This window comes from Meleagris gallopavo, chromosome 20 (assembly GCF_000146605.3).
Source record: "Meleagris gallopavo isolate NT-WF06-2002-E0010 breed Aviagen turkey brand Nicholas breeding stock chromosome 20, Turkey_5.1, whole genome shotgun sequence".
Taxonomy (NCBI): Eukaryota; Metazoa; Chordata; class Aves; order Galliformes; family Phasianidae; genus Meleagris; species Meleagris gallopavo.
The window spans coordinates 1,861,692-1,873,397 of NC_015030.2; the positions used below are offsets into that span (position 1 = coordinate 1,861,692).

The 11,706-nt window shown below is 53.0% G+C and overlaps 1 protein-coding gene across 5 annotated transcripts in view; it reads right to left on the minus strand.

Annotated features, from left to right (window-relative positions):
• Positions 1–503: 503 nt before the first annotated feature.
• Positions 504–11,706, minus strand: part of PIK3R6 (phosphoinositide-3-kinase regulatory subunit 6) — a 23,076-nt gene continuing 11,873 nt past the window's right edge. For all 5 annotated transcript variants that reach the window (XM_010721225.3, XM_010721229.3, XM_010721228.3 and 2 more), the window contains 16 exons: positions 11,336–11,404; positions 10,799–10,931; positions 10,146–10,215; positions 9,758–9,941; positions 9,430–9,577; positions 9,001–9,087; positions 8,326–8,782; positions 7,552–7,648; positions 7,302–7,424; positions 6,771–6,881; positions 5,266–5,356; positions 4,808–4,878; positions 4,498–4,588; positions 4,300–4,370; positions 3,187–3,299; positions 504–2,468 (listed from right to left, as the gene is read on the minus strand). In XM_010721225.3, the coding sequence (XP_010719527.1) occupies positions 2,312–2,468; positions 3,187–3,299; positions 4,300–4,370; positions 4,498–4,588; positions 4,808–4,878; positions 5,266–5,356; positions 6,771–6,881; positions 7,302–7,424; positions 7,552–7,648; positions 8,326–8,782; positions 9,001–9,087; positions 9,430–9,577; positions 9,758–9,941; positions 10,146–10,215; positions 10,799–10,931; positions 11,336–11,404 (2,073 nt within the window). In that variant the 3' untranslated portion in view covers positions 504–2,311. The remainder of the gene's footprint in view (positions 2,469–3,186; positions 3,300–4,299; positions 4,371–4,497; positions 4,589–4,807; positions 4,879–5,265; positions 5,357–6,770; positions 6,882–7,301; positions 7,425–7,551; positions 7,649–8,325; positions 8,783–9,000; positions 9,088–9,429; positions 9,578–9,757; positions 9,942–10,145; positions 10,216–10,798; positions 10,932–11,335; positions 11,405–11,706) is intronic.

Sequence of the window (11,706 nt, forward strand, 5' to 3'; positions counted from 1 at the left end):
TACGAAGTTCCAGTTATTCTTGGCTCAGGGACAAGCCTATCTATAGTTATTGCAGCAGGTTGTGGCATGGCACAGTGGGTTTGTGCCAGAAAATGGGGAGCTAATTATGCTGAAAGCATCTGACATGCAGATAAACTGTAATCAATACACACAGAGATCATCTGCAATAGCATCACTTTTCCTTGTCTCTCCTAAGAGCACAGGAGGGAGCAGGGTAGGAGATCACCATGGCCCTTGTATGCTACATATTAAATATGCATTTAGAGAAATTCTCTGGGTTTTGCAGCTGGCTTGTAAAACTTCGGGGAGATGCTCTTAAAGTTAATTCTTCTGCAAAGGAATGAGGTCTTCCCGTGTACCTGGTCAAGTGACAACAGCTTCTGATGAGAACTGAAAGCTTTTCAAAGCAGAGCTAAGTCATTAACACAAGTTCATGAATTGTTTTCCACTTATGGGGCCACAGGTCCTTCTGTTCCCACAATTCATACGCCACTTACACCAGCCACAAGCAAGTAAATTTATAAAAAGATCCATTTCTGCTGTTTTTTTCCCTTCTTTACATATATATATATATATAGACATTAAAAGAGTCGCACCTTCTGATAATGGATCCTCTGTGAAACCTGTACAAATAACTTATAATCCATCTACACCATTTACAGCTGTACAGATTCAGCCCTGGACACCACAGGCCACGCTCTGACCCATGGTTTCATGGCTTTGTGAGCTGCTGGCTGGTGTGCCAAGGGCCATGTGCCCCAGCAAAGAGCCCAGTGAGGCAGAGATGTGCTCAAATTCATCACTTTGAGCCCAGTGTTACCATATGCAGCAGTTCAGAAAGGAAGGATGTTGGGGCAAGCAGGTTGCTTGACTTATTTCTGAGCCTCCTTTCCAACTTCAGCTCCTTCCAAGGCCAAAGTGCTTGGTGCTGTCCCGGCATTGGTTGTCATTTTTGAGGGGAGGTGAAAAACTGCACTGAAGAACTGAAGATGGTTGCTGAGACCTTCCAGGATGTTGAGGTGCTGTGATGCTGTTGCCCATCAGCTATAGGTGCTGGTTTGGGGTTAAACGCTTTTTGGGACCTGGAGGCTCTTTATGCTGCTAAATAACCCATGACGCACCAACAGCTCCAGAGTTGCTTTGCCCTCTGTAATGTATTCCAGTGCTAGTTTGGGGCTGTGTGGTGCATTCAAAGTGAGAGTGCATAAACCCTGAATTTGGGAACAGGAACCAAAGCCGTCTTCTGTGCCAAGGCAACAATAAGGAGCAGCAGCAGGAGGATTTCATGGGGCCCAACCAGCCAGGGCAACCCGCAGGCTTGGAGGGAAGCATCTCCAGACTTGGATATCTGTGCTCCAGGGATGCCCCGTGGTGACACTGAAGAGCTGCTGTTGCACTGACAAGGCTGGAGGACTCCTCCTTGGGGCAGAGGATACAAGCCAGCACCCCGAGCTGCTGGGAGCTGAGAGAATCAAAGCTGATAGTGTCATAGAAGGGTGCCATGGATCCCACATCCCCTCCAATGTGAATTTACAGAAGACTCCCTGGAGACAACCCAGATATCACAGACCGTATTCAGAGAGCCAACCAATGCACACCATGTTTCTTCCATTACTTCAGCAAAGATGGGCCTTGGACACTTTGCTCCACAAAGCTGCACTGGTGCGAGCCCATCTGCAAACCAGGGGAGGGCTCCCACACCTGACTGCAGCAGGAGGGAGGAACAGAGGAGTCTCCCAGGGGTTCTGCAGGCTTCTCAGAACGAAGCCAGGCTGTGCTGCCTGGGCAACCTGAGCACATCACTGCCAAATATTGCACTGGATTTGTCGTGTCTCTGCTTCACACCGCCCATCGTTCTTGCAAAGCCCCTCTGAAACAACAGTGGGTGTCCCACGCGTTGGACACACAGGCATGCCAGGCCAGGAGATGCCACCCCAATAAATATTAGTGCTAGCAACTACTCTCTGATCCACAAGCACAGCAAGCACCATCACCTCGGCTCTATTTTCTCCAGTCCCTTCCCTGAAATGAAAAGCTTGGAGGTTTTTTCATGACTTGTGCAAAAGGTCAAATCTCTCAGTCCTTCAGGAGAGCTCTGCCCTGGCAGGGAGCCCAGGCTATGGCCACCACAGCCATTCCTTGGCACACAGCTGTCCTTCCCAAGCCCTGCCCACTCCTGCCTTTGCAGCTTTAGAAACACCACCCTGGTTGCAAAGCCACTGTTGGCAGCTTCTTAGTGTGCTTTCTTTTCCCACATCTTCTATAACGACCCAGGTGCTGCATCTTGCACATCAGCTTTTTCTCCTTTTCTTCATTGGATGACACCTGCAAATGTGTTGATGGGCAGCAGCAGAGACTTGGGCATGTATTTCACAAGTCCCACATCCTCTGCTTCGTGCAGGCTGAATTTCATTGTCCTTGACTTTTGCAGGCAGTAGCTGGGCTCTAGGCAAGGAGACACTTCCAGGCTGCAGGAAGACAAGAACGTGATTACTGCTCGTGCAAAGCTGCCCTTGGGGGCCAGAGTCTGATCTCAGACTAAATCCCAACTCTCTGCTCTGACTGCAGAGCAGGGGCTGCCACACAGAGCTGTGCAATTGCTTTTATGCTTTCAGAGTGGTTTTGGCTGGGAGCTGATGTGTACCAGCATTTAAACACTAAAGCAGTGGCGTCAGCCTTGCTTACTTCAGTTCTCAGAAATTCCCACTTTACCTGTGCTCCACATGAACCACAAACTCTGTCTATTCCCTTCCAGCACTTCATATGTCACTATCACCACTGCAGCCTGACTTTTCACAGGGCTGATTCCTCTGCCCTGACCTTCATGTGCTTGAGATACCCCAGGAAGGACTGCAGTCCATGCAGAGAGATCAGCCCCACAGCACAATCTTTTAGACCTAAGATTTTGGATGTACTTGTCCTTCTACTGCCTAATAATAACAGCACCCTACTTAAAACAGAAGAACCCTTTTTTTTTTCACACCATCACCCCAAGATGCAAAGCTAGGAGAGAACAACCCATCTCCTGTCCCTGCAGACACCCAAGGTCAGGCTGCATGGGAGTCTGAGCACCTGATTGAGCTGAGGGAAGTTGGACCAGATGGCCTTTAAGGGTCCCTTCTGACTCAGACTCTGATTCCACAGTTCTTTGACTCTGCCCTGCTTTCCCAGGAAAGGCATCCTCACCTGATCACATTCCTGTAGGTCCTTCTGCTGTCCTTGTCCAGACACAGTGTGAAGGGCCTCTGCTCCGTGCTCCTGATTTTGATGTTGCACGTCTTCAACTTGTTTGCCACGGTCTGGATTGGGAGAGGAGGAAGAGCTCAGTGAGTGCCTCGTGCACCTGGCAGGGGTGGTGCACATGGAGGAGACAAGTGGCAGATATGAAGGAGAAAAAATGACAACATTCTCATTCAGTTTAAACTTTAGAAGTGAAGCAAGGTGGCTGCTCTAAAGATGGAAGGGTTTCTCTTTCCATGATCACAGCCTAAGGCTGCAAGGGCAGACTTTGCCAACTGGCCCAGTTTGCACAGGCTGGGAGGTCTGGGATGTCTGATGTGGGGCACGGCCTTCTCTCCTGGTGGACTTTGGTGGGCAGCACGGGCTGCAGTACCTTGGTGTTTCCAAAAGCCAGAATAACCAAAAGAGTACTGGCTATCTGAAAACACCAGCTGAGAGAATGAAGGCTCCATGGCAACACAAAATGACCCAGAAATGATAATACTTATGGACACCCAAACTGTAGGGATATATCCCTGCAGGTCAGAACATCCTCTGCCTGGCCTCTCATGCAAAACCAAAGGAGCCCCGGAGAAAATCCATCTCTCTGAGGTGGTGATTAGGTTCACAGAAGTTCCTTTTTCCTGTTTATGCTTTGTTAAAGCATTGCTATAACAGCCCCTGTCTGGTGGGCCATAAATGGATTGACACAAGTGGTCTGGAGAGGACTGCAGCTGGAGGTGTGGAGCTAATGGAGTTGATCCCAAACCTACAAATCCTCTCCCACACCCAAGCAGAGCCCTGATGACTAAAGGACTAAGCCTTATTTCTCTTAAGCCCCTTGAATCACACGATCACCAGTACTTCAGAGTATCCTGAGACAGCGTGTGATGCAGTGTTGAGCAACAGGGAAAGCATTTGGGGTTTGACTTGAAAAAATAGACTTTTCCAGGGAACACCCAGTCATGGAAACTCCCAGAGCCTTCCCCTTCCATGGAGAGTTCCCCTTCACTGTGGTTGTAAGGGCTTTCCATTCACTGGCCAACCCTCCCAGGGTCAGGAGCACCCACAGCCACTTACTGAGAAGGATCGTCCTGACAAGTTGTTGATCCTAACAACTTCAGTGACGTCCACATTTAGACAGGCCAGATCTGCAACAGAAGCAGTATGTTAGACTTGGGCAGCCCAGGCACAAATGACACTGAGTACTACGGTCAGATTCACCCTGTGGAGCACCAGAAATCTCAGCAAAATTTGCTCCCAAGCAGAGAAACCCACCTTCAGCTGCGTTGGCAGGGATGGCCTTCATTGAGAGACCCGTGGAGCGCAGGGACAGGGACACCTCCTTTGCCCGGTCACTCACCACGACCTGTAGGGAAGGAAGGCTCTGTTCATTCAGCCAAGCCATGGGGTGGCTCTGGGGACAGTTTTTTTCACAAGAACAGGGATAGCTGGCAGACTATCAGAACCTTTCTGTCCTCTCATGGAGTGCAACTCCAGAGAAAGAAGGAGAGCCAGATCACTGCTTTGGGAGGTCCATGCTATGCCTGTGGACATGGGCACGTTGGGTGCCCAGAGCCCCACTCACCTTCCTGTATGTTACATTCAGATCTATGCCAGGGCCATCCAGGGTCGTCTTCTTCTTGGCAGGGTTTACCTCTGCAAGGGGAGGACCAAGAAGGATGGAGGTGTCACTCATCCCACTCACCTCAGGGCAGAGGACAGCATCAAGGGACAAGCCACTCCAGACACACTGGAGGCTCTGTGCCACCAAAAGGTTTGGTGAGACGGACTGGCTGTAGGGTCTGTGCTCAACCCCAATGGCAAGCATCCACTGGATCAGGCACTGGGTACAGAGAAACCCTCAGGCATCACCTGGCTGAGACCAGGACCCAGCGACCACCCTCCTGCCTATCATCACATGCCAAGGAGGGAGACAGAGGAACTCAGGGCGGCTCCTGATCGCTGGGGTGTGAGGGCTGTGCCCATGGCGAGGCCATGGCTGGTGTAGCCCCAGCTGTGGGGTTTCACGAGGAGCAAACACACCTCTGGGGGAGATGCTGTCCTGCATCCGGACACACAGCTCCGTGAGGAACACATCCTCAGCTGGCTCCTGAGACGAGCTGCTGAAGAAAACCTGAAAGAAAGGAAAAACTTTGAGAACAGTCATCCTGTACCATCTCAGAAGGACCGCGGCAGCGAAAGGTTCCCTGAGCGCCCCAGTGGGACACCGTCAAAGGGAATCTGTCACCTCACTATGCGGGCAGATGGGTTGGGGAGAGCTGGTTTTGCTTTCCGAAGCACAGGAGCAGAGCACGCCTCGCAGTGCGCAGCGCCAGCTGAGCCATGGCCCCTCGCCACTGGGTGTCACTGCGTGCTCACAGACGGCTGCTCCCAGCAGATGCCCAGTGCTGGGGGAGCAGCTTCCAGCTGCCTTAACTGCAAGGCTGCTCATTTCTCCCTGATACACCTGAATCAGCCGCTCACATCAGATCTATGCGGTGCAGTTTGAGCAAAACATGAAGATAAGCTCCTGGAGAGCTTGCCCTCCACCCAGCTCTTGTGGGGCTCAGACCTCATTTCTAGGAAAGCACTCTGCAGCCAAAGAGGAACAGTGTGATCTTAACCAAAACAGCAAAGCAGGCTCTGTGCTTCCACATCATGCTCTGTATGACAGCAGGGCAGTTTGAGTGCTTCTATATGAAAACCACATCTGGAGGCAGTTCCTCTTCCCCCATTTGAGTCACCACTCTTTCACTCGCTCCTGATTTCTGTCTTGGAGGAGAAATGAGTCGAAGAAAAATTCAGAGGGAAAACAAAATCCTCAGCAACTCACATTGCAGATCAGCTGCTTGCAAGCTACACTTTATTAATTCAAGTCTTGGTGATGCTCCACCAATAATTAACAAAGCTCTTCCATCTCTTTGCAAGCCATGTGCCTGTTTGCTCGTGCAACGGCTGCTCCTTTGCTGCAATAGATCACCACGTTGGCTGTGGGCAGCTTCAAAGGAGATATGTGCACTGATACCACCCTGAGCTTTGAAGGGGGAAACTGCCAGATGAGCAGATGGAGGGCTGATACTTCAGGACCAAATACAGAAGTGGCAGTATCAAATACCAGGTCTCACCCTGCTACCATTTCAGAGAAAAGCTGGCAGGAAACAAAACAATTAGCATTTCAGGAAACCCTGCAAATCCTCTGCAGGGTTTTGGTGAAGCCACCCAGTGAACCCCTGTTTGAAGAGGTGCCCGAGCTGCTGAGCAAACCTGTGCCCAGCAGAGCAGGGGGGACAGGGTAATGTCTGCGTTTGCTTTGCTGACTTTCAAGATCCCAAAATAGCCTTCCCAGGATCACTGACCTATCCGTACCCACAACTTTACCCCTACCCCTAACTGCTGATCTGGGAGTCTGGTGAGGAGGGCTGGGGGCACAGGGATCAGCTCAGAGCTGCCCAAATCCCGCTGACCCCATGGGCTTTGCAGAGCACTGCCAGCAACAGGGAGCAAGCACTGGCAGTGCCACGGGACAGCACAGCATCCACAGAACCCACCTTCACTGCATACACCTGGAAGCAGACGGGCTGGGCGCCCATACGGACGTAGTAAGCAATAACATCAGTGATGAAGAGATCAGTCACCAGATGCTTGCTTGGAGAGGAAGGCTGAGGAGGAAATCGCAACAAGATCAGCCTCAGTCACTGCCTTCCTACCAAGTAAGGGGCAGTGAGCTCAGCTGCTCTGCCATGACCGGCCGAAGCCAATGGGAGAGCTGCAGGTTTGCCCCCACCTCCCCACATTTCTTGCAGGCTGTCAGTGCTAGCTCAAACTGCCAGGAAATGAGAGCTGGGGTATTACAGCAAATGCCTCGTTTACATTTGTGTTCTTGAAATATGCCATTTCCTGTCCCTTGGCCAGAAAAAAACAACCCATCATAGAAAATGGGTCTCGTGGGCTCGACACCAACCCTGGCTGCCTGCAGGGCATAAGCCGCCATCTGGGGCACATAAGGGCTTTGCAGGCACGAGCTCACCCGGGTTTTTGGGCAAGGGATCAGTGCTGGGGGTGGGGATGGTTCCTCGTACCATGGTGGCCAGCTTGGGGATCATGTGGCACAGCGTGTTGATGTTGCTCTCATACCAGGGATCGGCTCTGCCCAGGTAGGCGGCCACCTCGCAGAGCTCCTCAGGGCTGGTGGCAGAGGGGTTCTGGTGGAGAAACACAGCTCAGGGCACGGCCACGGCTCACACCTCACAGGAGGCAGAGGGAGGCACTCATGGGGGTCAGTCCCTGGGATCCCCCCGTCCCTCCTCCTCCAGCAGTGACCAGACTCACCGCAGCTGCCAGTGCGCCCGGCTGCCCGGTCACCGGCATGTAGTAGAACTGCAGGTTTAGCCTTGGGGTCAGGAAGACACGTCGTGTCTCTCGCTTCCTTGAAAGGGAAGAAAATAAATATAGCCATGCCTGAAAGGTGAAGAGGCAGGAAAACAGTGCCAGGAGATGACAGCGGCTCTGCAACAGAAGCAAACTCCCTCCCTGCTCGCCTCCTGTACCCAATGCAACACAGCAACAAAGCAACGCCCCCAGATTCCCAAATCCAGATTCCTAAAATCTATGGGATGTCCCATAGGTGGGCTCATTATGTTCCTTCCCTTGTGCACTGGAAAAATTCTTGCCTGGTTTGATTGCTATTTTTTTTAATCTATCTTATGCACAGAATGGAAGAATTCCACATGTGCACCATTTGGGCCACGCAGCTGGGGAAGATGGCAGTTGTTCAACGTAAGCATGGTGAAGCACTGACACAGATTGTCCAGAGAAGATGTGGATGTCCCTCGAGGTGTTTGACATTGAATTGGATGGGGCAATGTGGTCTAGTGAAAGATTTCCTTGCCTACAGTATGAGGGTGAGACTGGATGGTGTTTGAGGGTCCCTTCCAACCCAAACCATTCCAGCATTCATTCCAAGATGAACGCATTCGGGTGCAGAACATCCAGGTCCAATCCTGTCCCAGGTAACCCTGGATTCCAACGCATCCCCAACCACAACGGCTGCTGCAACCAAGCAAAGCCCCCACTCCAGTCCCCCTCCCCCTGGCAGCTGCTCACCGCAGGGAATGGTAGGCTTGGGCCAGGCGCCCCAGGATGCGGTCGTCCCCCAGCAGCACAATGCGGGCAGTGTGCAGCCTCAACAACGGGGCCGTGGGCTCAGTGGGGATCCCCACTCTCCTCTGCACTTTGGCTGTAGGTTTCACCCCGGGGCCGTTGCAGCCGGTCTGCAGGAAGGCCACGCTCTCCAGCGGCGAGGGCTTTTTTTTAATGCCACCTTTCCTATGGAGCCGGGATTGCTCTGTGTCAGCACTGCACGGGGCAAAGGGCTCCTCGGAAGTCGGTGGCAGATCCCTCTCGATGCCGCTGTCGGTGGAGAGCACGGAGAAGCGGGTCTGCTCACAGCACTCGCAGTCTGAAATGATGTCCTGGATCTCAAAGTTGTCCAGGTCCTGGCTCAGGTGATCGGGCTCGCAGCTCTGCGACAGCGGGCGGATGAACAGCACCAGCTCCTTCCCTGCAGGCAGGAGGAGCTCAGGGAGGGAGAAGCAGCCAGACTCAGGCTGAGCCTTCGTCCTGCCCCAGCTGCCAACCAGAGGGCCACCATCAGCTCCAGATTGCCCTTCCAGCCCCATTTCCCAGCTCAGCACCACTCTCATCAGGTGCTTCGTGTGCACATCACAGGTGTGCCCTGCTTGTCTTTCCCTCCCAGTTCACCCCTGGTGCCTCACTCACAGAGCTGATCATCTTCTGTCCAGAGGTGGAAGCTGATGTTGGGGTTGGGCAGTGGGGTGCCCTGCAGCCCTTCCAGAGGAGCATCACCTGCGGGAACAAGGATGCTCATAGCATGTGGAGCAGGCAGTGCACAAAACTCACTGGTGCCCTACTTCAGCTGTTAGAATAGTCCTGAGCCCCGGGGGTTCTCCCACCCCATCACTTCTGACCAAACCCAAGGCTGTAATCACAGTCCCCTGCCCTCACAAACTGCACAAATGAAGGTTCGTACACAACCTGGGAAAGGGAGAGGTGACATGGGGCAACTGAGGCGCAGGCAAGTGAAGGACCTTGCTTTGCTGCAGACAGCAGAGAGCTTGCAGAACATTCATTTTGTGGATGGGCTGTGGGAGGGTAATAGTGAGGATGGGCAGCATGGCGGGGGCTCACCTGGTGGTGAGGAGCTGAGGATGGCACTGTAGATGCTCTGCAGCCTCTCCATGTGCTGCCCACGGTCTGCAGCCACTTTGCTCCCCGTGCACTCGACAGCCATCACCACCTCCTGGAACCAGTGCTCGACCTCGCTGCTGGGCATGCCCTGCCACAGAGGTGCTGTCAGTGCCCCAGGTGTAAGAGCAGATGCTCCATGGGCAGAGTGTTGGGTGACAGCAAATGGACCCTGTGTAAATGGGCTCATGGACGAGCCTCTATTGCAATCCCAGTTCCCAGTGGGACTATTAGGAAACCATACTGGGGCCATATGAGTGCTGCTGGTTACCTGGAGCTGCATCCTCAAGGCGCTGAGGTCACAGCCCTCGCCCAGGGCTGCCTGCATAGCGTGGGTAATCACATAGCACATACACGCCCGCGGGCTCTGGGAGACACGAGCTGCCTCTGTGTCAGTGAGCAGAGCCTTGCAGATGGCTTCAGAGAGCAGCTCCGGGTCGGCGAAGATGAAAATCCTGCATAGATGTGGTAGTTGGGGACATCAACATGCAATCAACAAATTGCATCCCCCCAGCCCACACCCTGCCATGGAGTTTGCCTCCAAGTTGTCTGTGCACCCAACATCAATTCAGGGTGCAGGAAAGGGACAGCTTCACTAGAAAATTCAAAGTGTATGGAAGAAATAAGAGATATGATACATTTGAAGAGGTACTACTCACTTTTCCTGGTAGGGGTAGGGGTCGCTTCTAAGACTTTGTTCGGAAATCACCATCCTTTGGTAGAGCATTCCTAACAAAAGTGAGAAAATCAGTGCACAAGGGCTGGAGCATGAGGCAAAACAACCTGGCCTGGCTTGTGGGAAGGGCTCCAAGTGGGTCAGCACTGATGGGAGAGGGGAGGTAAGGTCCAGGAGTCGGCCCTGGGTTAAATATAACCACAGACAAAAATAGGCCACGCTACAGAAAAAGAAAACTCCTTCTATTCATGGATAATTTCCTGTATTTCCCTTCCTTTGTTTACAAGATTATGAGCTCAGAGGACAGCTTGGCGCAGAAGGAAAGGCTGACTGCTGGCCATGGCCATGGGGCCACGGCAGGGATGGCACTGAGCATGGGGATGTGAAGAGTACCATCCCAAGTGCGGAGGGATGTGCTTCACTCCACCTGGCCCTGGGGTGGGAAAGACATAAGTGTCCCATCCAGCTGCTAATACCCACCCAAAACCAGGAAAGGGGAACTCTTCCATCCAAATGTATCCTGAAGTCCTAAGGCTGGGCCAGCCTCAGGTGGCAACCCCAGCCACAGCTTTAGGCAAAGGCCAGCTCTGTATGCACGCCCCCCAAACTCAGGGGCAGAGCAAGGGAGCATCGTACCTGGTGCCGTCTTTTCCATCTTCAGCCTGGCAGCATAGTCCAGACCAATGGTGCAGAAAGGTTTGGGCAGAGTGAGCAGCTTCTTGCAGAAATCATACACTCTGCTGCAGAGCTCATCAGAGATGCAGGGAGCCTGGGGTGAGAAAAGGGCAGCTGATGAGATGCTGCAGGCAGTGATCCCAAGTGGACTCTCTCCATGACAGATCCTAGGAGGGGAGGGCAGGGTCGGGCACCAGGGTGGTGGTGGTGCCTCCATCAGTACCCACCAAAGGCTGCGGGATGCATTCTGACCAGCTTTGGAAAGGTGCTTGGACAAATATTAGCAGCATGATTTCCTGCACCATCAGCACCAAGAAAAGGGGGAAGGACCCAAGTGGGATGACCTTCCCTCCCAAACATGTCATTATTTCAGACATCACATTGGGAAATGCGTGTCCATCTGTGGCAGTGCGGGGCTTGGCTGGGCTATTTCAGTGCAGGAATAGGTGTTCCCTCCCCGCCTTCTGATTTCCCAGGATCTTGCCCCAGAGAGGTTACCTTGATCAAGGCGTACATCAGCGTGTGCAGCAGGGGGATGATGTAATGCCTGTAGTCACCTCGCTCTGCCTGCGGGACCAAAAGGTGCAGTCAGCATTGGGGCACCCGCCACAGACCTGCGTGGGTGCAGGGTGATGCTCTTGCAGCTGGGGGAGCCCTGGGGGCTCTCTGTGGGCCACTGGAGTGGGCAGGGCGTCCCTGGGGATGAGGACAGGTCCTGCTTGGTGGGCTGCCCTTATTGGCTACAGATCATGAGGGGTGAGTGGTGAACCACCAAGGACACAGTATCTGCAGTGGGAGATGGCAAAAAGTTTCTATCTGAGCTCACTGGGGAGTGCTTTCTTGTTGCCTCCCTCCCCCCCTCAAAAAAA